General features: G+C 32.2%; 1 protein-coding gene across 2 annotated transcripts in view; it reads left to right on the top strand.

Annotated features, from left to right (window-relative positions):
* Positions 1–27,052, top strand: part of LOC143191262 (uncharacterized) — a 341,783-nt gene that overhangs the window by 288,984 nt on the left and 25,747 nt on the right. The window contains exon 1 of one of the 2 annotated variants that reach the window (XM_076396163.1): positions 21,228–21,500. The exons of the other annotated variant lie outside the window; for it this stretch is intronic. Coding sequence (XP_076252278.1) covers positions 21,451–21,500 — 50 coding nt within the window. The 5' untranslated portion in view covers positions 21,228–21,450. Of the gene's footprint in view, positions 1–21,227; positions 21,501–27,052 lie in introns of those variants that run through there. 2 annotated transcript variants of the gene reach the window in all.

Here is a 27,052-nt window from a genome sequence, read left to right as displayed (position 1 = left end):
TGACGCAACTGAGGCGCGGCATTTACAGTATTCTGTTTTAAATCGTCTTCATCGATCGATTATACGAAATCCGATTGAATATATAATATCATATATAATAGACAGAATATATAATATAACATATATAATACATTGTCATTATGTTATTTGCTTGGAAATATAATCAAAAATAAATTAATATTTAATAATATATACTTAATCAAATTATGAAATTATATATAAACTGCATAGCATATTGATAGTATATATATCAAAAGTTATTACAATTGCTTTTTGTTGTTTCCATGTTAACTTGAAACTGTCTTTTTAAATAAAGGTTAAATAAAACAACAATGTTTTTACACAAGGACGTTTACAAACAAGATATAATACACGTCATGTTTTGTTTATAATATTGAGAATTAAATTTAGAATTCAAAGCATTGTACAAGGTTTTCTCTGAAATTCGATTATTAGTTACTAATATATTTCAATACAATAGTGTCCGAACTTTATATAGATAAACATGAGCTTGTCATACGATTTAAAATTGGCATATGAATCCGTTGAAAAGCTATAATAAGTTTGGTATTTGCAACTAAATTTGAATGTATATTATTAAATCTAGGTGATAATCATACATATTTGTTTTATTGGAATTATGAGATATTAAAATGACATATAATAAGTAGGTTATGTTGTCCAAATCTCAATTATCAATGACATTCCAAATGACATTTGGAAAATATGTTGATTTAATTAGTATTTCAGTGAAAAGTACATTAAAATGATCATATTACTGGTGGAAACATTTATTATATAATAGTTCTAAAAATAATGCTGTAAAGGAAGTTATGTTAAGATTTTAAGTCTGTAGGCCGATTTATCACTGTCCGATAAGCTCATTACTCAAAATGTTTTTTTAAAGCACGTTTTCGATCACTCGATACAATGTATATAGTTAGCGGACAGCACTTTCACTTGTTGCAATAGGTTCTCGTGCTATCGTACTCGTTCATATATATTAAAATGATTCGAAGACAACGAAAAATTGGTTCTCGGTCTCGATTGGTGCGTTATGTAAAACACAACGTCCTTGGTAATTCGAATCTAACAATGGCATTGTTATGTTTGTGCTGGTCCGGGTTGTAGTGTCGTGAAAAACGGTGGATTTTCGGCCGCACGGATAAGGATACGAGCGACAAAACGCGAGGACGTGGTGGTAGAGGAAAAAAACATGACCACTAGGTGCCGTAAAAGAATTTTTGGGGCGCGTCAACGGCAATAATGCGGATCTGAATCTCGGGTTTTGTTCTAACATTCGAGAAAAGAGAACGGTTCGTTCAGTCTTCACTCTCTGGGTTCGAAGGTCTAGAGAGGTGTTTATTTTTTTTAATTTGGAAGAATTATGGCTTCTTTACATCATAATGTCATATGTAGATAATTGAAATACAAATACATAATTGACAATACCTGACGCTGAGATATCTTAACATTTTAAAAACTTTTTAATTTTTTATAAGTTTGTCTTCAATTGTTTAGAATTCAGGTTTGTTGTATTTTAGTACTTAACTTTAAAGGTTTATTAAAAATATATTTCTTTTTTAAAATGTTTAGAGATTATCAATATTTTTATTTTTTCTTAAACATATCGATATATCTTTAGTAAAATATCAATACTTTTCCTAGTTATTACAAAAAAAAACAATATTTTTTCTCCTGTACATAAAATTTTCAAGTATCTTGTGTGGGTTATTTAAGTTTATTAATACCAATGTTATTACCAGTTAGGGCAACGGTTGTTACTATATCAAACTTCAGCCTACTTTAATTTAATATCTATGAGAAGCAGATTAGATCGGCTGCTAAAAGAGTGCTTAGGAAGAATATTTTATAAGTTCTTTAAACTGTCACCTGAAATATGTGGAGCCATATTGACGTCATGCTATTACCCTAGTTACAGAGTGCGTCGGTTGCCAAAAAAAGGCAAATCATTAAAAATCGTAACTCTTAGTAATACCTGCGACAAGTAACAAGGTGTACAAGTAAAGAAAATGATGATTTTGTTGTTTTTGCGAACAGGGACAGCGGTCAACTACAGGCGTTGACAATGTAGTTAGGATTTTCATCCATTGTCACATATCGACGCAAAAACTCGGGTTTATTACGCTTGATCATCTTCAAACACTGCTCCGAATCATCAACTCGTTGTTTTTGGTCAAAAGTGAGCTCGCGCGGCACCCACTTTACACAGAGCTTTCTCATACCCAAATATTTGTGAATGATATGATCTACACGTTCAGTTGATATCTTTAGAGTGTCTGCTATTTCATTCAATTTCAATTTACGGTCATTCAAAATCATTTTGTGGATTTTTTTAATGTTTTCGGTAAATGTTGTCGGTAACAACCTCTTTTGGACGTCCACTGCGTCTAAACTTAGCATACCAATCCTTGATAATTGATTTTCGTGGGACAGTGTCCGGAAACTGGGCATCAAGCCAAGTTTTTGCTTCAACTATATCTTTTCCTTTCAAAAAGCAATATTTTATCAATACGGGAAATTCCTTTTTATCCATTTTTTTTTTCACAATAACACAAGTTGCTTCAGTCAAAATGCTATAATTCACAAACTAATAATCCGACAGCTGTCAAATTTATACACGCATCATTTGAGGGTTAGGGCTAATTAAACAACATATGGATTTAATTGTAGTCGCGCCATCTATGTGTCAGGACGGGGACTTTTTAATTGACTTATATATTTAATCTGTATAATCACTGTATAATCATGCTGAAGAATAGTACAGATTCGTTAGTTCGACTCAGAAGCAAGTGAAAGTTCTGAAATATTTTAAGATCTTACGAACAGTTTTTAGAGTGATTTTGTTTAGGTTAATGTCAAACTGCTTTAGCTTAAACAATAAAATCAGCTTGTTGTTGGTAACTCTTTGTATCAGACCTAAAATTATTGTAGTTTAAAGGAGACCTAATTTACAGAAGAAAATTATTTATTTTAGCCTCTCATTTCTTATAACTGAAAATAACCTTCACGAAAGTTTGTGAATTGTTGTAACAACCAACCTATTCGCGAGATTTAACTCACTGTGGCTTATGGTTCTCTTCTCACATTTTAAAAATTCTATTTATTACTTAACATAGAGGGAATAGTGCAAATAGATCTACTATCTACAAATAAGTTTGTACTCTTTCTGCACCACTAACATTATGACAACAGCATGTATCTTGATCAGTGACATATATTTTTGCAGAAATTTGTGCATTTTTGACGGACATTTTGGACCTCAACGTTTTAAATTGAGCGTAGAACATGTCTTACTTATTTACACTCCAATATATCGAAACAAGTGGCGTTATTTGAATAATTTTATTTAAACTAATTATACTTTATTATTAACGACTATGATTCTTAACTTTTCGAGTAGAGATATGATGTTATAAGCGAACAGCTTCTGTTGTTTCTGATTCAAAAGATAATTCAAGGCTTCTGTTGAAAAATTAGATTCAAGGGATTTGTCAAGTGAGTGTGCTGGGAGTGACAGAACTTCCCATTCGATCTGCAGAAGTGTATCCTTCACAACTCTTGCAACGTCTTGCCGGGCCTTGCCATACAAAAGATCAATTTGAGACTGTTACTCATTGTTACAACAATACATTAGGGCTATCAATGCTATGGCCGGTTCGGTGTCTATATATAACAGGTCAATTAAAAAGTCCCGGGCCTGACATATAGATGGCTCTACTAGAATTAAATCCATATGTCTTTTTAGTTAGCCCTAAGCCTCAAAAGATGCGTCTATAAATTTGACAGATGTCGGATCATTAGTTTGTGAATTATAGCATTTTGAGTGAAGCAACTTTTGTTATTGTGAAAAAATGGATAAAAAGGAATTTCGCGTGTGGATAAAATATTGCTTTTTGAAGGAAAATAATACAGTTGAAGCAAAAACTTGGCTTGATGCTGTGTTTCCGGACAGTGCCTCTGGAAAATCAATCATCAAGAATTGGTATGTTAAGTTTAGACGTGGTGAAATGAGCACCGAAGACGGTGAACACAGTGGAAGAGGTTGTTACCGACGAAAACATTTAAAAAATCCACAAAATGATTTTGAATGACCGTAAATTGAAATTGAATGAAATAGCAGACACTCTAAAGATATCAACTGAACGTGTACATCATATCATTCACGAATATTTGGGAGTGAGAAAGCTCTCTGTAAAGTGGGTGCCGCGCGAGCTCACTTTTAACCAAAAACAACGAGTTGATGATTTGGAGCAGTATTTGAAGATGGTCAAGCGTAATAAACCCGAGTTTTTGCATCGATGTATGACAATGGATGAAACATGGCTCCATTATTTCATGCCGAAGTCCTATTGACAGTCATCACTGCACACGATGAACCCGCTCCAAAGGGTGGGAAAACGCAACACTTGGCTGGCAAGGTTATGGCGTCTGTATATTGGGATGCTCATGGAATAATTTTCATTAACTACCTTGAAAAAGGAAGGACCATCAACAGCAACTATTACATAGCGTTATTGGACCGCTTGAAGGAGGAAATCGCCGAAAAACGGCCGCATTTGAAGAAAAAGAAATTGTTGCTTCACCAGGACAATACGCCGTGTCACAAGTGAGTGAAAACGATGGCAGAAATCCATGAATTAGGCTTCGAATTGCTTTCTCATCCTCCGTATTCTCCAGATTTGGCCCCCAGCGACTATTTCCTGTTCTCAGGTGTCAAAAAAATGCTCGCTGGGAACACATTTTCGTCGAATGAAGAGGTGATCGCCGAAGCTGAAGCTTATTTTGACGCAAATAACAAATCGTACTACAAAAATTGTATCGAAAAGTTGGAGGGTTGCTATTACTAATCTCCTGGGCTAACCCATGACTTTTTATGCTTGGAATCATCGTAGCAGATAGTAGATTTTCATCGCCAAAATTATACCACAGAAACCTCTCCTTTTTTCCCTCGAAAGCGGATGTTCAAGCGGTTAGAAATTCCATTTTCAATCAGTTCGGATGATTTCCCTACCATTTTCCATACCATTTCACTACCTTTTGGATGGAAACGTTCTGTTGTAATGAAATTTAACTTTAATTCTATTTTGTTTATACGGGGGTCACTATTTATATTTAGGGAATAGGAAAAAAAAAACAAATAATTAAGCTGCGAATATATTTTTATTGTTTTTCAAAGTACTAGCCACGATGATCGATGCACTTTTGCATACGACTAAACCAATTTTCAAAGCATTTATTCCATTCCTAATGAGATATCTTCAAAACATGATTTCTGAACGCTTCAATAGCTTTTTCGGGCGATGAAAATCGTTGACCACACAGTTTATTCTTCACGGATGGGAACAAAAGAAGTTATTGGGTTCCAAATCAGGGCTGTGAGGCGGATGACCCATCAATTCGATGTTTTTAGTATTCAAATAGTCTCTTGTTTGAGCCGATATGTGAAAGCTCGCATTGTCATGATGAAGAACAATCCGGCGTCTTTTTTTTGTTTTTCTTATTTCACCGAAGACTTCTGGCAAACAAATGGTTGTGTACGAATCAGAATTTACTGTTCTACGATCCTCTAGAGGCACCGTTGCAATGTGACCAGTTTTCACGAAGAAACAGGCCACCATTTTCTTTGAAGTGCTTCGTGCACGAATAACTTTTGTTGGATTTGGTTCATCTTGGAACACCCATACTGTCGACTGCTGCTTACTTTCGGGCTCACACGAATATATCCATGATTCGTCATCTGTCACGATTTTATAAACGTCTTTCGAAGCACCGTGATTGAATTTCTTAAGCATTTCTTTGCACCAATCGACACGAGCTTTTTTGAGCGATTGTTAAATTGTGTCGGATCCAACGCGAACATAACTTTCGCACAGTTAAGTGTTTATGTAAAATCGCATATATGCTGGTAGAACTAATGCTTAGGGATGCCTCAATCTCACAATAGGTGACATTACGATATTGCTTAATCATTTCGCACACAGCATCGATGTTTTCTGGCACAACAGCCGATTTTGGACGACCTTCACCAAACTCGTCGGACAGCGAACTACAACCACGATTGAATTCACTAAACCAGCGATACATGGTGGTTTTGATGGAGCTTCATAACCAAAAGTTGATTGATCTTGTTGTGATAATCCACGACGAAAATCGTATAAAATCATCGCACGAAAATGTTCACGATCCAGTTCCATTTTTTGCCGAGACGAAACTTTCAACTAAATATAAAATAAACAAATAGCGTCCGTGGTACAATATTTTCTGAGTACGTATATCGTCAAAAATGTCAAACTTTACGATGGAACGGACAGTTGGACTAACATGACAACAGTGTTGACAATTCCCGAAATATAAATAGTGACCCTCGTATATTGTATGCTTTTTAATATATTAATAGTTTGGGTAATGTCAAGGGTGTATATTTATTAAAAAAGGTCAACAGCAAATAGACATATAAGCCCACAAACCTTTTGGAACCAAATGATCGGTGTTGCGATCAATTGTTATTGTGTCATTCATGTTTGGAAAGACGCCTGTCACTATTACATTTTTTTTACGTTTAACATTGATGACATTTTGGTAATATTACAAGCATTTTGTGGTAAAATTAATTAAATAGCCATAAAAGAAAAATAATTGTAATTTAAATATGCCCTTAAATCCCGATTTTTTTATTTAATATTAATAATTAATATTATACGTTATAGTTTTATTATTTTTTACGTTGGTCCAATTCGTTGAGACATTGCATCAAGTAATCTTATGCCATTCAAGGACAAAATTCTTTCAAGTTCCCAGGTCTTAATCAAAATTTAAAATGTATAGGTAACAACATAACGAAATTAATTTTTAATATACGTTTTGAAAGTGAACGTCTCGTTATAAGTCTATATAAAATATGTATGTCTATAATTTTTTTTAATTAATATTGATATTCTCTGCAAAAGCAGGTTTATTGTATCAAATACATTTCAAATACATCAAATTATTTCTAACAAAAACATGTTCATTTGTAGATTTATAATATAGAAGATATTTATATTTGTTATTGAAATTGTTATTATTTGAAACCGATTTAATTGTATATATTAATTTACTAGAAATTATTTGGAAATTGGCAATATATTCGACGTAATCTATTACGTGCAAGGGTTATGTTATTGGGCGGACTCTAATATATTTATCGTAAAAAACGAAAAAAAAGTCAAAATTGAAAGAATTGAAAATAACGCTTGATATTTGTCTTATGCGTAACTTGATAATTGCAAATGTATTTTTAATCAAGAAAGTCCATCAATATATAAGGAAGTAAAACAGCAGAAATGAACTATCAATCATTGGTATAAAGTAGAAAACGGAAAGAGATTATGGACATAAGAGTGAGACGTTGACTAGAAACAGAGTGTGATTACTATTTAGTACTCATGACAATAAAGCTAGACCACGAATCAATGAAACAATCAACAAATACATAGTTTGAAACTACAAGAGTGGAGAGCAGAAGTATTAACCCAGAAATTTGACAGAGAGATGAAAAAATTTCGAGGACAAATAGCTGAACAACTCTGGAAATGTTTCAGGAACTCATTATTGGATGCAGCGAGATTGATCTGTGATATTAACAAATGAAGATTAGGCCAAAAACAAACAACAAGTAGGTCAAAATAATAAGAATGAAAAAAACGAAAGAGCAAAATCAAGAAAACTACGAAATATACAAAAAAGCAAAGTAAAAGAAAAACATGATGAAAACAAAGAGTAGAACAAACAAGAAAAACTTGTAGAATAGAAAAGGCATATAACTAGAGACACATAAATTATAAAAATGAAGACAAAATAACTGAAGATGAAAATATAATGGACAGATGGAAGGAATTGCTTTATCTACAGTAGGAACATACGAAAAATAAACTGACCAACAACAGAAGAAAATGAGAGTGTAAAAAAGTGTAAGATTAAGATAAGATGAAAGATCGATCAAAAAACTACTAACCACGGACCTCGGCATTAAGCCTACCGACTGGCGAGTGACCAACTTAGAAATCATCTCAGAAGACATCCGGTATTACCCAGCCTACAACCGTACCACAGCAGGATTCGAACCCGCGGCTATCGCAACAATAGGAGGATGGTCCTATTGCCTTTACCACTGCGCCAACAAGGCCGCCTTATTCGAAGTTTACAATAAATACTACTTATTGTTTCCATACATGAAAAATGACATAACGAGACTGTAATATTACAGAGGGATTACCCTGTTTTGAACAGCCGGTAATATATATGAGAAAATTATAGAAACTCTTCTAAAATTAGTAGTATATAAGATGCTAACAGACTCATAGATCATATATTTAGTATACAAAGACAAATAGTGGGAAAAGTTCAAGCATAAAATGTTGAACATATCTAAATATAACATCTTTGTGGGCTGAAGTGCTCAAAAACAATCAGCAGGAACAATATTTGTATTTTGTTTCTTTGCTTAAGAGTAAATTTTTATAAGAATATATATATATATATATATATATATATATATATATATATATATATATATATATATATATATAAAATATATATATAAAAATTTACTCTTGTTAATTATAAATTATTATAAACCGTATATTTCTACACCTCACAACAGTTTTCTGGTTAAATAATTTAAAGTAGTAATCGGAACAATTAAAATGAACATTAATGAATCGCAATGACCTTTTTCTACGAATTCAAAAACGAGATTCCTTCAACAAGACACAAATGTCATGGTTTTCTCAGTGCTTCATTAACTTTTGGCGCTCACGCGTTACTTCAAAGTTATATGTGTCGATGATTCAATGAAACAAATTGCTACGGCTTGTATTTTTTTATGTAATACTATTATACTATTGTCTGTTTTATGTGATACGGTTATCGTTTACACAACAATAGACATTTGGTCAGTGTTGATCAGCGTATTGACAAGATACGACACAATGTGAGAAAAAAATATTATTTTTTAATTGTATAACATTATCGTTCTTAGAACTATAATTGCCTAATGTATTTTCATAATAAAACACATCAATTGGACAATTGTCTGCGATCTATTTTTTTGAATACTTTTCGGGCAAACATCAATGAATTTGTTAATAACAGTTTTCTTTAAAATTTAATAAATGTGTTCATATATTTAAAATAGGGAAGCTTATATAACATTATTTCTTGTTTTAGGCATGAGCTCCTGTTTTTAATGTTGCTAACTATAATTTGCTTTTAAAACACTTTATAAACTGTTAGGCATATAAGTTATGAAATGTAAATGGTTTTACTTTCAAAATACTATTTCATCTTACGGAAGGAAGGGGCGACTTTTGAACAGAAAGCACAAAACAATACCTAGACGTCTCACTCATCAACACCATTCAATCTTAACATAAACACAACGCATCATCTTAGAATACACAATATACCTAGGATATTAATTAACCCTGATGTTTTTATGTTAAATACACTTCACTGAATTAACAGGTCAATTGAAAAGTCCCCGGCCTACCATAGTAAAACACATTTTTTTGGCAAAATTAGTTTTTTTTATTCAACATAATTCCCTTCAACCATTTTTGTAGTACGATTTGTCCTTTGATTCAAAATAGGCCTCAGCTTCGGAGATCACCTCTTCATTCGACGAGAATTTCTTCCCAACGAGCATTCTTTTAAGATCTGAGAACAGGAAATAGTCGCTAGGGGCCAGATCTGGAGAATACGGTGGATGAGGAAGCAATTCGAAGCCCAATTCATGGATTTTTGAGATGGTGCATTGTCTTGGTGAAGCAGCACTTTCTTTTTATTCAAATGCGGCCGTTTTTCGGCAATAACGCTATGTAATAGTCGCTGTTGACGGTCCTTCCTTTTTCAATGTAGTCAATGAAAATTATTCCATGCGCATCCCAAAATACGGACGCCATAACCTTGCCAACCAACTGTTGCCTTTTCCCACGCTTTGGAGCGGGTTCATCGTGTGCAGTCCACTCGGATGACTGTCGATTGGACTTCGGAGTAAAATGATGGAGCCATGTTTCATCCATTGTCACATATCGACGCAAAAACTCGGGTTCCATCAAAGATAAATCCTGGTTCATATAAAAGTTTATATAAAAAAAAATATGTGAAACTTTGTACGTGCCTTTGAAATTTGAGGTGTTCCCTCGATTTACCCCCCTTACTCCCATCAGATCCTGACTTGGTTCTAATGGGACCACCTCGGAATTGCACTCTTTCGAATAAAAAAAAATTGAAAGTGGGCCGACAATTGACGGAGAAATCGGTGAACATACATTAAAAAAATATAACAAGCCGAACATAGAGCCTCCTCCTTTTTGAAGTCGGTTAAAAAATACAATTTATATGTAAATTTGCGGAATTTTCACGCAGTGCGTTAGATATCTTTATTATTATTTAACTTTACAATCGGATTTAAACTAATTTCTTGTTATAATAACGGGATCATATAAAATGTTGACGAAGTGAAAGAGCTTTTTTTCACGTTTATTAATTTCCATGGTTATTAATTTCCAGCGTATAAATCTTTAGATTCTCGCTGAAACAATGATGCTCGTTATTTAAATGAGGAACATAGCGTGAGGTTATTGTTGAACGTTCTTTTTGTGCATTTTTTATGTATATAATAAATACGCGAGGATCTCAATCATAGAAATCGGTTTATCGGTCGTTTTTATAGATTCATGCTTTCTAATATATTTACTGTTCCCTAAAAACATTATTTCCACAGAAAATAAAGGTTTTTTCTTATTTTAAGAGCCAAAACGTTTAAAGTCACAAAGACAAGAAAAGTTTAAAGTCAGAACCATACGCTCGCCAGTATCACGTGGTGATCGCGTTAGTTCTAGGCAAATTAACTGTAAACGTCAGAAGCTAGAGCATCAAAGTCATTTAATTTGGCGTGTTAATTGTATAAAGTGGTATGTGGTCACTCAATTTAATACGTCAGTCAATAAAATCTCCTAACGATTATTTGTTTACATCCCACACAAGACAATAACAATATTATATGATTATGTCCAACAGTTATGGGTCTAAATTCCTGAGTTTATTTATATGGAAATCATTTTTAACCGACTTCAAAAAACGAGGTGATAATCGAGGGAAAACCTCAAATTTCAAAAACACTTACAATGTTTTCATATAATTTTTATCTAAAATAATCAGATATTGATGTTTAATGTTATTGCTGAACTGATATGACGAACAATTGAAAGCCTAAATATTACAAAAATAATATAATTTTGTGTCATATACACAAAATTAAATCACGAACAACATAAATTTGTCTAATTTTTTACTTGGCACTGAATTCAAAGTAGTCAGTTAGTAGTGGTTAAAATAATATTGTAAATAGATAAATAGGTTTAGGTTGGTATTAAGCTAAATTTTGTGTATATAGTAGATATAAAATACGTGTAGAAGATCAGTTTAAAAAAGTTTCTTTTTATTTTTATTTAGTTATTACAACGATTATTATGTACATATTTTATTTTAAAACTTTTTTTTTGTATTAAAAATGTAAGTTTGATTATTTTTTTAGTTTTTAGTGAGTTCAAAATCGGTTCAATTCTTTGTTAAAAATATTTTATGATGTAACTTTTTATTTTAATTCTTTTTTAATTATTTTTTTTATTATTTTAAGATGGTGTGTAACTTTATTTAACTTGATTTAATAACACATTCCAACTTTTTTTTGTTTTTTTTTGAATTTTTGATCTCTTGTATACATTGACAACTTTATATATTAATGGGTGTTTTATTCGTTGCCCAAATGCCAAAGGATATGTGACGAGGAAAAACATGTAATTTTAAAATTAATTAATGTAGTTAAATTTAATGTAGATAGAAAAAATCAACGTCCACAACATAATACAATCAATACTCTCAAATATCAAATCTGAAAATACTCTCAATCTGGCTTAACATTAAAGAAGCTGGTTTATTAGTCTGTGATTAGAACCAAACTATATGAACTAGTATATAAATGTTATTCTAATTTTGTTATGCTCTATTTATCGTATCAACAATTTTATTTATATTCTAATTGGATCAGCTGCTCATGAAAAAATAATATTCTACTATTTAAAGGAAAGCTACGTTTGTAAGTATATGTTATAATTTATAAAAGCAAAATCACAAAATCGCCTACTATAAACAAATCAACGAATTCTAGGCATGAGCTTGAGAGCTATTTGCCTAGGTTTTCTTTTGAAAACTTCTGAAGACGAAACAACTGATTTAAAAACCACGAGAAACTTTATAATAGCAGATAAAAACGATAAAAATACAAAGATTGTTCTTTAGGACGTTAATTTATTAAAGACTGAAGCAATTCGCTTTGAATGGTGTTCATGCCGTATTGCTTTATTACGTAGTTTTATTTTGTCATTTTTTTTTCTAAATTATTATCGGTCAATGATCAATACTCATATAGAATAAGAATTAATTACTACAGCAATGACACGCCAATACAATAAACAGTATATTTGTGATAGATAGAAGTCCAAGTATGTGCTTCTTCCAAATTATGCATTGGTCTAGATGCATGCCAATATCTTTAGCATCTTCCACCTGGAGGAATGTCATGGAACAATTATTTATATTCTCTGGTGGGCATGTTATTCTATGCAGAGTAAAAGTTACACGCATAGATTCTATTTAATTTGTTTTAATTCGTCATGTTTTCAATTGCAATTATATTTTATTGAGGTGTGTTTGGAGGTTCTTTGATGCTGTTAATGGATCTTCGAGTGATACTAAGACTGTCGTGTCAACCGCATATATTGCAATAGCAATGATTTCTGTGGTCAGTAGATCAGCTGAATATAGGTGCTATAATATCGGACCCACTACACTGGCTTGTGGAAATATTGGATGTAATCCAGTGTGTTCATCATCTTAGTTTATATCTATCAGTAAGATAAAATTTTAGTAACTATAATTGGGGACAAAGAAGTTTCTCTAATTTAACCTACAACCTTGTATGCTAAACTTTATCAAAGAAATGCAGCCGAAAAATACCATTTGTCATTTAAGTCTATATTTATTTTGTTTACAGTTCTATAGTTCTGCGCTTATTAGGAGTCCCAAATTGATGTCATGGAATAATATTTACTTTTTCTATCATATTATTAAGTCTTTCTATGGATAAATTATTTATGTAAAATAAAAATTTAGGCTGGTAGGAAATGAGATTTCCTGGTTATTTTGCGAATCATGATTATTTTAGCTATTTTTTCAAATTCTATTAATTTTTGTCATGGGGTAGGTTCATTTGGAATGGGGAATTTAGGGAGTTAATTTTCTTCATCTTTAGATAGTTCAGACTGGAAAGGTTTAAATATATTTTTGTGAGTGATTAGAGATTATATAAAAAGGCAGCCTTTTCTTTATTGTTTCAACAGCTAAGGCCTTTTCAACATTCCTGTTGCTTTCGATAACGAATCTGTAACTCTAATTAGCGCCAGCTTTTCATTTCACCAAAATATAAAAATTACATTTTTCTAAATCTTTTAATGCAATTTTATTAGATCAATACAACATTTTTGTGATGTTTGATTACTGCTATTCTGCCTATTCACGGTAGTATTAATGTATTATAGTGTATTTAAGGAAAAAATGTTTTCTATAAGCGTAGAATTTCAAAAACTACTATTAGGCGTATAAATTATCTTTATAACCTTGTTTTTTAATTTGAAGCGTTATTGTGAAAAATTGTCACGATATAGTTTGTTCAAATATTGTCCATGGATAGCTGCTATTTCTTGACAACTTTCAGGCATTTTATGGACTACATCTTAAAAGAAGGATGTATCTTTTGAAGCTACCCACGAATCGACTCATTTTTTGATATATTCATAAGAAGTGTAGAAAAGGTCACAACTCATATGTCGGGACAAGTAGTAATCAGAAGGAGCAAGGTCATAGCATTTCCCCTTTTGATATTTCCAAGTATGTTTTCACCGGTTTTACCTATTGGGCAGATTGTGGAACTACTAAGAGTAATGCAAAAAGAATTTTTTTGCTATCCAAAACGCTTTTTGTACTCAGTTTCAAAATCATCACTTAAAACGCCGAAAGCAGTATCTCCATGTTTTAATCGATGAAGCATGATTGTCATAAGCTAAACAGGACATTCGATGACCTTCAGCCGCCGTTTTTTTCAAACTGAAGTTAAAAGTAAAACCTGCAAATGCTGTTTACTCGATACAAATTCAGACATTTTCATCCCACCGACAAAATATTTGTTTGCACTTTTCATAAGCCTTTGTATAAGCCTCAACATAAAGTTGGTTATAAGCGTACCCAATGCGATTTAATAAAGAGGTAAGACCATCTATTTTAAATCGATTACATTAAAAAACAACATAATATGATTTAGGCGCCTCATCAGTGGAACCCCGTTGTTTTGTTCACACTCGCACGTAGACTCTTTTTTCGTAATCACGTCGAATTACACAATCGCGTTTTGTATGGAACCGAAACGACCGGCAACGGAGAAAACTTGAATCGACGCCCGTCATCTGAAAACAAAAACGTACGGCCAACTGGTACACGTAACGTTTGATACGGATTTATCGCTAACGGAAATCGGTATCAATCGCGCGCATTTACATAACGCTACGTTGTTGGCAACGCCGATGCCACGTAAGACACGTCCTGCTGAATAATAAGTCGCAACGGTGAAATGGAAAGTGAAGGAAAAGGAGCTGCATTAACGGGCCGGCCGAAAAGAAAACCGATCTCTATCGGAAAAACCCTTCCTGGTTTGATAGTTAGAAATTGAAACACGAAAAGCATTAATATTCGTTTGTAATGTGCCAATGAAGTCGATAAGTGGGTTTATTTTTGTTTAGGTACATCTAGTACACTGTATGTTCATTATTTTTATCACTGTGAGTCAGTTATATAACATGCTGATTGATAAAAGAGACCCTTATTATGATTTTAAAAGTTTTATATTAGGTGTTTGCTTACTTGCTTAGGTGAAAATAGGAAATATCAATGTAAACAACCTATCCTGTTAAATATGATAGTTTCGACATATTTCTACAAGAAATAATACCTAAATAACAGACGCTAATTCAGTTAAAATTACATTTTCGACATTCATTATCCGAAAACTATCAAAATGATCTGTTATGATAATGCTGCTCCGTTATATTCCAGTTATTGGTTTTGGTTTCAACGACTTAAAATGATGATAATGATGTCACTGACATTTTTTTATAACATCTTTATTAGATAAGCTTAGTACAATCTTAATTATAAATTAATTTATTACTACATTTCATTTGTACTTAGATTAATTCACAAGCAAGACGAGTGCGAGAAAATACATCAATATGTATCCCTCAATAATAAAATTATAATAACTCATAGCTATAGTTTACACTAAAGGTATACACTGTATATAAATTCGTATGATTTGGTTCGCTTCAATCTCCTGGCATCCTGCTGTCCATCAGTCGTATTGCGTCCACGTTTGTATGATTAAGTAATCTTCTTTCGTGTTTCAAGTCGAACTCTTGGATAACTTCGGAAATCCATTTGATTTCCGGGTCAGCGTACAATTCTTCGTTGGTTACGTGGCGATATGCATTGGTAATCAATCGAAGAACCTTGTTTTGACAACGTTGGATGACTAGTTCATTTGAATTTTTAGTGCAACCCCATATTTGCACCTAATAGGTCCAAATTGGCTTTATAATTGTCTTATAAATCAACCTCTTTTATTTTAGATCAAGTTGCAAGTAGCTTAACTTCCGACTAACCAGTATAGTTGTTTTATTTTGGTTCTAATGTGTTTTGCTTTCTGTCTAACATGATATTTACAATTTAATCTACCGTCAAGATGGATTCCGAGGTATTTAGCTGATTCTGTTTGAGGAATCGGGCATCCATTGAGTGATATAATTAAGTTTTTATTATTTCCCCGTAATGTAAAATTAACGCGGACAGATTTGGAGCTAATTTGAAGTTGAATTTTCCAATCTTTCGTCCATTTGTAGATTTTGTTGACTGCCACTTGTATTTTTTCACTGCCCTAGGCAAAGATATGTCGTTTGCCATAATAATTGTGTCGTCAGCAAAGGTTCCAAGTAATGTTTCTTTTGTTGTTGGGATATTTGCAGTGTAGAGCAGATATAGGCGAGGTCCTAAAACGCTACCTTGTGGAACTTCAGCCAAAATAGTTTTAAATGTCGAGAACGCCATTTTGTGCGATACTCTAAATTTTCTTCCGAAAAGATATGACTCCAGCAATTAACAATAGTTACGCGGTAACAATTTGCTCATCTTACAGGTTAAACCCAAATGCCAATGACATATAACAACCAAAATGTTTAAAAACAAAAATTGAAAAAAGAAAACAAACATTGGAAAAATTATTAGACCAAAAATTCAGCTCAAACTAAAAAACTTTCAAGCAGCTTAGCAGTTGATGAATTAACTGTTTCCAGGGGTTTAAATACAACGAGAAACATGGAATGAGAATTAAAAAGAATGGAAAACGAAGCGAACCACATGAATTGACTGCAAATTCTATCTCGAACCATTTCAACATGGCAATTTTATTATTTGCCGGACAAAAGAAATTTGCTGTGGTGTATTGTGATTGACAATGTATCGTCCATCGATAATAACGAAGCTCTGAAGTTATGTATATATCCAGGAGAGCTCTCCACATCCACACTAAAGCAGAATATTCGTCCATAAAGGATTTGCCAGATTTAGATGTCAATTAATGGAAGTTCTGACGCTCACCAGCGCCTTCTGATTGCCACTTGTTCAAGTAGATGCAGCATGGCTTAGCTGATAAATGATTTCGAAATGTTGCGAGGAATTATTAATGATGGAATCGCTACCAATTCAACATCGTTCTTTCAACACGGTACCGCCAGAATAACAGTAATTTTTCCCAATAAACTTTTTAAGGCGCTAAAATGATCAGAATACATGCTATCGATTAGATCCACCTGTTTTTTTTTAAGTTATGTTTTTGATATTATTTTTCTAAATATTGTCCACAGTTAGAATGTATCTGCTTATTTTCGTAAAAAAAATAAGAATCTTTTAAAAAGATCATATCGAATCGATCTAAAAAAACTGACCATCAGAAATAATAAGGTTTGGTGAGTACGAAAGGTTGGACACGACCGATTTAACCGTTTTTACTTAGGTTTTCATGGACTTGACAATGCAACCTCGCTTGGCTTTAGGAACTTTAGAAATCATACCAGAAGACAACGAGTCTTAATCAGCCTATTTACTAGCGGGACCGGAATCATTTTCTTTGCATTCTTGCTTTTTAGAGAATCACAATTATAAACAATCACAAACATAAATTTACGACGACCCAGCAAGATTCGAACCCGTGACTATCGCAGCAATAGGATGCAACGATAGGCAACAGGAAGCCTTGACCACTGGGCCAACCAAATCGACTGAATTATTTGTGATACAAATAAATGATAATATACTACAAAGTAGTATTAAAAATCACTAAAAATACAGGTTATTGAAATTTAAATGCAGTTAAAATTATTTCCCGTAAATAATGTAGGCTTTCAAATAAAGCTTTAAAAATAAAATCTTTTAAAATTATATGCAGTTTTAGATTAAATAACATCATTACAAAGAAATCAATAATCCTATATACGGACTATTTTTAGATTTTATTCAGAAAAATCAGCAAGACTATTATTTTATGAAATATTGCCCATTACTAGTGACATTTCTCTGGTAGCATTTGAATTTTATAAGAGATAAACAAAATTCTCCTCTCATATCACCAGATATACGTCTTGCTACAATCTTATCTATTATAATAGAACTTTGGAATAAATATATAGTCTATTCAAAGTTTTTTTAGTAATGCATCATGGATATTTGTGACGTCGAAATATGCCTATGTTAAAATATAAATCTACCTGCAATAGACAAAACATACAGCAAATATAAATATAAAAGACAACTTTTCACATCATTTTCAATTTCATTATTATCTACTTAATATATTCTAGGAGATTATATTATTAACTATTATAAGATTATGTTATCTCTCAACAGATTAACTGTTAATAGTTAAGCTTCTATTATATACGCTTGATACAATCTTAATTATATATTAATTTATCACTATTTATGTACTGTGTATGTAGTTGGATCAATTTAGAAGCAAGATGATTTCAAAATAAACATATCAGTATTTATTTCCCATACCGAATTCACATTAAACTAACTTTAGTAAACTTTAAATACTTGTTGTACACAAGTTGATGTGTTTTGATTCGTTTCAATTTTCTGAATTCGTGCGCACTGTCTAGTAGTTGAATTACATCCACGTTAGTGTGTCTTCTTTCATGTTTTTTAACGAAATTGGATAATTTGATGGATGTATTTGATTTGGAGGTCATCGTACACTTCTTCATGGATTCGCAGCGATAAGCAATGCTAATTAATTGAAAAACTACTGTTGGGTTATTACCAGGGGTGTGCAACTGCAATGGTAAGTAGTGGGGCAAAGTTTCGCTTAGTCCAATCATTGGCGGCGCCAGCAACGCGAATTTGATTGGTTAGTTTAAAATAGTTATGTAGAAACCTGTAAGGAAAATACTTTTCTTTGATTGGTCTGCCATTTCGCCTGATTATTTTGTGACGTCACATTTATTGGCATATAGTATTTAAATAAAAATCAAATTTAAAATTTAAAATTAATTTATTAAAATAAAATCCTATATAAATATACATAAGTGTAAATAATATAAATATATATAAACAAAAAGCAAAAAAAAAGAACTCTATTCTAGGCAATATTAAAATATCTATAATTCTTCTATAACGCCTTCCCATATGTTTAGTGCCATCAATTTTATGAGATCTATTAGAGTTCTAACTTATCTTGATATATTGAAGGTAAACTTTAAATCCTTCCGTGTTGATATTGCATTAACTTCATTAAAACAAAAATACAATCACACCTCATAATAACTTAAAATTTGGTCTTGAAAATGATTATGGATTGGACAAAAGTATAAGTATTTAATATAGTATTATTTAATAAAGTATTGTATAAGTATTTAGGAAAGTATTTAATCTATGGAACTACTTAATATAAAATATAAACAAATATTGCATGTTGTCTCTTTTTCAGAAGTTTTGTTAAATAGCCTGAAATAAGACTAAGATACAATATTAGACTCTCGTTTTCCTCAGAGTAAAATTCTCTGGAACTGAAAATATAGACTCAACCGGTGATTTAACAACCTCAAGTGGTACTAGATCTCCCGTTAAAAAAGAACATAAGTTATCTAACATGTTCATCTTCTTCACAATTTTCTCCGGGAGAATAATGTGAAAAAATTGTGATGATGTGATGAGCCAAAGTGATGAGAACAAGGCAATCAAATTTAAATATATAATTCCTCTACTATAAAATGATTGAACACTGATTGTTCTAAAAAGTTTAAAGTATTGCAAATATTTTAGGGATATTTTACAATTAAAAGTAGTATTTATTACTACTAATTATCCAGTTATATGAATTATTACTTTCTTACACAGTTACAGTTATATTAATTAAGACTTCTTTATGTAGAGACATCACACTGACAGCATACGAACAACTTGGTAGATTAATTGAATTTTAATACTACTAACATCTTCGTAAGGTTTTGATTTTCTGTAAACAAACAATATATAAACAGACATGTAGTAGACAGATGATTTTATATGTACCTGATAAAACCAATGATCGATATGCATTTACCCTAATACATGTTCGTGAAGGAAGGGTAATTCTAAATTTTTCACTAAAATGTCCGTGACAGACACCATGACGTTGATATATTTGCATTGTGGTTTATCCAGGTAACTTGACGTGAAATTTCTATTTTTTCTTTGATTATTACGACCTAGTGCAACCCTTTAGTTGCGCCCTATCATCTCAAACAGGATTTATTGTAGACTAATAAATACAGTTGGTTGCTAACCAGTAGAGTTTTTAAATTTTCTAACCGACTTCAAAAAAGGAGGAGGTTATATGTTCGGCTGTATTTTTTGATGTATGTTCTGCCAACTGATTACGTAGTACAACTACTACTTAATTTTGTGTATATGTCACAAACTTATATTATTATTTTTGTATTGTTTAGGCTAGGCACCAACTTCAATCTGATCAGTTGGTAGTAGTTAAAATAATATTGTAAATAGATTTAGGTAGGTATTAAGCTAAATTGTGTATATAGTAGAATATAAAATACGAGTAGTAGATAGGTTAAATAAAGTTTTTGTTTATTTTTATTTAGTTATTACAACGATTATTATGCACATATTTTTTTATATTGAAACTTTTTTTTGGTAATAAAAATCTGAGTTTGATTATTTTTTACTTTTTAGTTAGTTCTTTATATGTTTTTGTCAAACATGATGGTCCCAATTTAATTTATCATCGAGATGGATGGCGAGTTATTACATCGATTCTATTTCAAATAAAATTATACATAATATCGTGGAAGTTAAACAACCCATAGACAATCAGTGGTTTCTACAACATATTGCATAACATTCTGTAAACTTCTATTAAATTATTTCTGACTCAAGCTTTCATTGACGCAACCCGTATGCCTTAAAATACGTGGATATCGAGAAGCGTTTTTTGATTTGTGATTTTGTAGTTCTGCGACAAAACAAACAAGTTATTAATATATATAATAAATAAGTTGTTTTTATTAAAAAAGCGATGAATTTGTTTCAACGCCTAATAGTAATTTAAAAAGTTAAAAGTTAAAAAGACAAACATTAAAAATAGTGATAGAACAATTTAAACTGAAAATATATAACACTTAACACTTGCTGTGAGAATTCCAACGAAACAAAAGAACTCCAAACGACAATCCTCCTATTAGCGGCCGATCCCCGTCTAAGCCGCATCGCGATATTCCGACAAAACTAGCCTTTACAGCGCGATGATATATCCACGACCTCAATACCAAGTGCACTAGCCTTTCTTGGTACGACCTTGCAGTATTATTGCAAGGCCGTTCGCAGGACTAACCATCTCTCCTCCTGCCACTGCGGGCCTCTTACTTTATTATGTTTATTGGCCGTTGCTGTTACGGCGAAACGAGAGTACCTCGACGGCGGTTTTTGCTTGAGGATTCCGCCATGGTAGTAGTAGAGTCGTTCGGTTTGCGACAGTTAACGGAACGCTATTTGGTGCGGCTTTGGCGATAGTTCGCATTCCTGCGATCGGTTTTTTTTCTGCGTACCGTTCGGGTTTTTCGCCAACGAATCGAGACCGTCGAATATTGTTCGCGTGCAGTGGACAGTGTTGTTTAGATTTTCCGAATTTCGTTTGTTGTTATTGTTGTTGTCGCTGGACGCATTATGGTGACCAATACTGTTTTTGAGTGTGTTATTGAGGAATACGATTCAGGGTAAGTCACTCGAACTCGGTTTGTTAAGACACGAGACAAAAAAGTTAGAAATCAAATATATCTTTTTTTTGAAAATCACCGTTGTGATATTTGCATTTTATCTATTGGAATCAATAGCATAGTAGCTACCAGATAGTTGCAAGATGCAAGAAGTAACAATATAAATTATTGAATGAGAAGGTGGAGAATAACAGTCAAAAAATGTGAATCAATGCATATTGAGTTTTCATACAATAAAACCGCATATATACCATTAACCGTGTAACACTGTCATCCCGTGAAGTAATAACACTATATATTGGAAAAATCTCAATTAGTATATAAGAAATTGTTGTTCATGCAACAAGTTTTAAGAGATAACAGGTCAATTGAAAAATCCTCGGCCTACCATAGTAAAACACATTTTTTAGCAAAATTATTTTTTTTATTCAATATAATTCCCTTCAAGGGTGATATACTCATTATAGCGACCTTCTAACTTTTCGATACCATTTTTATAGGACGATTTGCCCTTTGCTTCAAAATAGGCCTCACTTTAGGCGATCACCTCTTCTTTCGACGAAAATTTCTTCCCAGCGAGCATTCTTTTGAGATCTGAGCAACAACAAATAGTAACTGGGGACTAGATTTGGAGAATACGGTGAATGAGGAAGCAATTCGAAGCCCAATTAATCGATTTTTGCTATCGTTTTCACTTACTTGTGACACGGTGCATTGTCTTGGTGAAGCAGCACTTTCTTTTTCTTGAAATATGGCCGTTTTTCGGCGATTTCGTCCTTCAAACCACGCCATAATCACGATATTTAGGATTGAATATTTTATAGTTAGTTTTATAGTTATAGCTGGGTAAGACTGGATGTTTTCTGGAATGATTTCTAAATTGGTCACTCGCCAATCGTTAGGCTTAATGCCGAGGACCATGGTTCGGAGCCCACGTTAAACTGTAGGTCAAGTCCTGATTACTAGTTGGTAAAAGGAGACTTTAAATAATAAACCAAAAATAAAGAACAACTTTGAATCTCTTCTGAGGGACTTTCTTATTCGGTGGAATTCGGATTTGGGCATAGAGAGACAACTTAAATAGGCGAAACCGAGGAATGTTTTGCGTGGTCCTACCAATGCAGACCTGAGAGCACTTTTTCGCTTGGTTCGTTTGAATTGCCCTATAAAGGCATTTGATTGGCACATTTTTATAACGCGAATGCTTGCTTCTATAGTTTGTTTCAGTTTATTTTTGACGCAATTTTTATGTACCTTATTTAGAGTACGTTCAGAATTTCTGTGTTAATCACAATTACTATTATTTTATTATAATATATATTCAGTCTCAAAAGTATCCAGTATATGTGCGGAAATACGAGACATCATTTTTCTTGGAAGAAACAGCTCAAGTTAGTTATATTAAGCCTATGGTGTAATTTGTAAAGTGCCATCTATTAAAACTTAATTATTTTGAAGGGGTTTATTTACTGCAAATGCAGATAAACCCTCGTTGGTAAAAAGGAGATTTTAAAATATATATTTAAATAAAATAAACATAAAATTCACTCTATAAGTTCGGAAAAAAACATATACATATTCTCATGGTTTTAAATTCCCTACAATAGTCTGTCAATGTAATAAAATAGCTTCCATTATTTTTCAAATAACAGTAAAGCTTATGGGAAATTTTAAAACACTCTATATATTATCTATATTATCATAATACTACATTATCTCTATACGTATTGAGTTTATGTGTTATCGTAATATTCCTACTTTTTTAAGTTCAAAGAAATGGTTAACTGGCTGACAAATTTTAATTGAATACTTTCAATATTTTTAATATATTCCATATTAGATTTGATTACAGTTATTATTCATTTCATGTAAATAATTAAACTGTAATAGGGATTAAATATTTCATAGTTTAAAAGAAAAACCGTCTTATTTTGATCAGAAAACACTAAGACGTAAAAATTGTAGTGTTATCATGGATTCAACAAGGAATACTATATATTAATAAATGTCATATTTATTATTATTAAAGGAGTCAAAATGAATAATAGAAAAAGTGAAAAATACTTTTAATATTATATATTTTATAAGTGTTTAACTTATTTAACAACAAAATAATGTTCTTGATATCGTTATACGGTAATTGCTTTTTACTAGCGTTGGGAACTATCAACTGAAAACTAGTCAAAAAACTAGCGATTGAAAATAGTAATTACTATTTTCAGTGAAATGCACGGTTCGACTGTTAAAGCCTGTATAAAGCTTTTTTAAATAAAGTAAATGATTTATTTATTATAGAACGGAAATATTGTTTAACAAAAATCGAGAGAGTAATCGAAATAGTACCTATTATTGCCATAAAAACATTCAAAAGTATTTTACTATTTATCATTCACAATTTTAATCTTTTTACCCTATAGCATTAACAATCTTGAAAAATATCGTTCCAAAATGCTGCTACATTAATATACAATATATTGTTATTTACAAGCAAACTACCAAAATGTCATAAAACTATATATACTACATATAAATCTATGTAAGCATAATTTTTTTATATATATTTTAAAGTCTCCTTTTACCAACTATGGGTTTATCTGAACTGAGTCTAAGGTTTAACGTGGGCTCCGAACCACGGTCCTCAGCATTAGGCCTACCAACTGGCGAGTGCCAACTTTAGAAATCATCCCAGAAGACATACGGTCTTACCCACCCTGGTTACTGGCGTGACTGGGATCATTTTCCTTGTCAGATTATATACTCTTGTCTAGAACATTCACAAATTTTAAACAATCACAAACATATATTTACGACCATGCCCCAGCAGGATTCGAACCCGCGGCTATCGCAACCGTAGGAGGACTGTCCCATCGCCTTTACCACTGCGCCACCAAGCCAGCATAAGTATAAATTGGGTACATTTTTGTCAGGTCGCGGCTAGGACGTCAGAGCCAGAACGTTAAAAATCAGTCGAATGAAACTAGTAGAAGCAAAAATAGTAACTAAAAGTACACGACTGAAACAGTCACTAGTAAAAAAAAAGTAAAATCAGTCAAACCAAAAATAGCGACTGAAACAGTCGATGGTCGTTTTCAGTCAGTAGTTTCCAACGCTACTTTTTTATTAGAGGATTTGAGATCAAAAACAATTATTTATTAACATGAAAGATCTTAATTCTATGCCTTAATTTGAACTAATTTTCCAACGAATTTTTCAATTTCAAGGGAAACACCCTAAAAGTATGTACCTGTGTGACTGATATTGGATAAAATATCGAACTGATGTTTTGAATGGATAATGTTTATTAGAATCGATGAAAGTTACTTTCAAAATTTAATACCTTTTCTCTTTTCATTGCTACAGTTTTTCTGTTGGTAATCAGATTCTTGTATTAATATTTCAAATTTGAACAGTATAAAAATATTTTAATTTTAATTTATATTATATAAAATAATCAAACCAAAAAAGACGAATTCAAAATTCACAAAGCCAAACTAACGCTAATCTGTAACGTATGCATTTTTAATTTTCATCATTGTAGCTTTATTTGATTTCTAATAAATTTCTAAAATTTTCATTTTCCTTTAATTAAAAATACTTTTGGTAGACCTGAACCAATCTGTTGAAACTATCTTTAAACTTTTGATATGGAATAAGCCGATTTTTCGCAGTGGCAGTCATACCGTTGTAGCTTTTATCCGAAACCATCAATTTCAATATATATATTCCTTTAATATGATTAGCAATACCGCCTTTCAAATAACGTCTGATACAACGAAATAAAATTGATATTGTCAGAGATGTCAATATAACGTTCTCTGTGGATAATAAAAATCAATAACTTTTTTCAGATACATGCGGAAAATATCTTTCTTTACTAACACAGTACCCTTCATAATTTTTTCGATAACACCTTTATTAGATATGCTTAGTATAATCTTAATTATAAATTAATTTATTACTACATTTCATTTGTACTTGGATTAATTTTCAAGCAACACGAGTGCGAGATAAATACATCAATATGTATTCCTCAATTATAAAATTATAATAACTTATATTGCTTATTATAATAAGCTATAGTTCGTATGGTTTGGTTCGATTCAATCTTCTGATATTCTGCGCGTTATCCAGTAGTTGTATTGCTTCCACGTTAGTATGATTTAGTAATCTTATTTCGTGTTTTAAGCAAAATCTTGGATAACTTCGCAAATCCATTTGATTGTGCAATTCTTCGTTGGTGGCGATAGCCAGTGGTAATTAATCAAAGAATTTTGTTTTGACAGAGTTAGATGACTAGTTGATTTGAATTTTTAGTGCAGCCCCATATTTGCACCCCATAGCTCCAATTTGACTTTATGATTTATTTTGGTTCTAAGGTATTTTGTTTTTTGTTTAATATGATGTTTCCAGTTTAATCTACCGTCAAGATGGATGCCGAAGTATTTAGCTGATTCTGCTTGAGGCAGCGGCCATCCTTTGAGTGATATAATTAAGTTTTTATTAACATGACCAGTACTACACTTGGAATACTTGTACTTTTTCCACTGCCCTAGGCAGAGATATGTCGTTTGCCATAATAATTGTGTCGTCAGCAAAGATTCCAAGTAGTGTTTCTTTTGTTGTTGGGATGTCAGCAGTGTAGAGCAGATACAATAGAGGCCCTAAGACGCTACCTTGTGAAACTTCAGCCGAAATAGTTTTAAATGTCGAGAACGCCATTTCGTCCGAGACTAAATTTTCTTCCGAAAAGATACCACTCCAACAATTGACAATAGTTACGCGGTAAGAATTTGCTCATCTTACAGATTAATCCCAAATGCCAAACCCGATCAAAAGCTTGTGTGAGATATCCAGGAATACTACAGGGCAGTATTTCTTTTCCTCAAATGCCTTTTCAACAGCCGCAGTTACTCTGTGCGTTTGATCGGTTGTTGAGTGGTGATTTTGAAATAGGCCAGTAAGATTCGACTTGTTCTGCAGGTTTGTCAGGCCGTTCATAAATGAAGCAACTAAAATAATACAAATTTCTAATATCAGTTTTGCCTAGTTTCCCTTATATTTTTGAATATTTTTGTATGTTCTGTCCAAAACCAAAAAGACAAGACGCACTGACCAGAAAGTTCCTTCTGAAATAGTATTAAAATTCTTCCTGTTACATCTATGAAATCTCATCAACCTGTCAAATTGAAAAGTAATGACTGCAATTTCGGTGAAACCGACAACAAGCATTTCAATTATTTCCTATCCCGGATGTCTGTATAGTTGATTTATTTTTGAAATAGAAAAACCAAAACTGAAAATTTTAAGGCAATTTGACATATTCGAGGAACTGATTCTATTAATTTACGTGTTTTTGCAATATTTATCTTGCGAAATTTTATTCCAATTTCGGAAAATCGTAGCAAATACGATACGTAAGTCATCTTTACGTATGAATTATCTCACCTACTTTACTCCATCTGATTCAAATAATTGATGTTTCTTTCTACAAGTCACAATACTTGTTTCTACTGGTCATAATTCGTAATCTATTTTGTTACAAATCTTAATTT

This window comes from Rhynchophorus ferrugineus, unplaced genomic scaffold, assembly GCF_030347505.1.
Source record: "Rhynchophorus ferrugineus isolate W39M unplaced genomic scaffold, kcgeb_rfMv2 rfM1, whole genome shotgun sequence".
Taxonomy (NCBI): Eukaryota; Metazoa; Arthropoda; class Insecta; order Coleoptera; family Curculionidae; genus Rhynchophorus; species Rhynchophorus ferrugineus.
The sequence above is the reverse complement of the archived record's forward strand: the minus strand, read 5'-3'. Positions and strand labels throughout refer to the sequence as shown.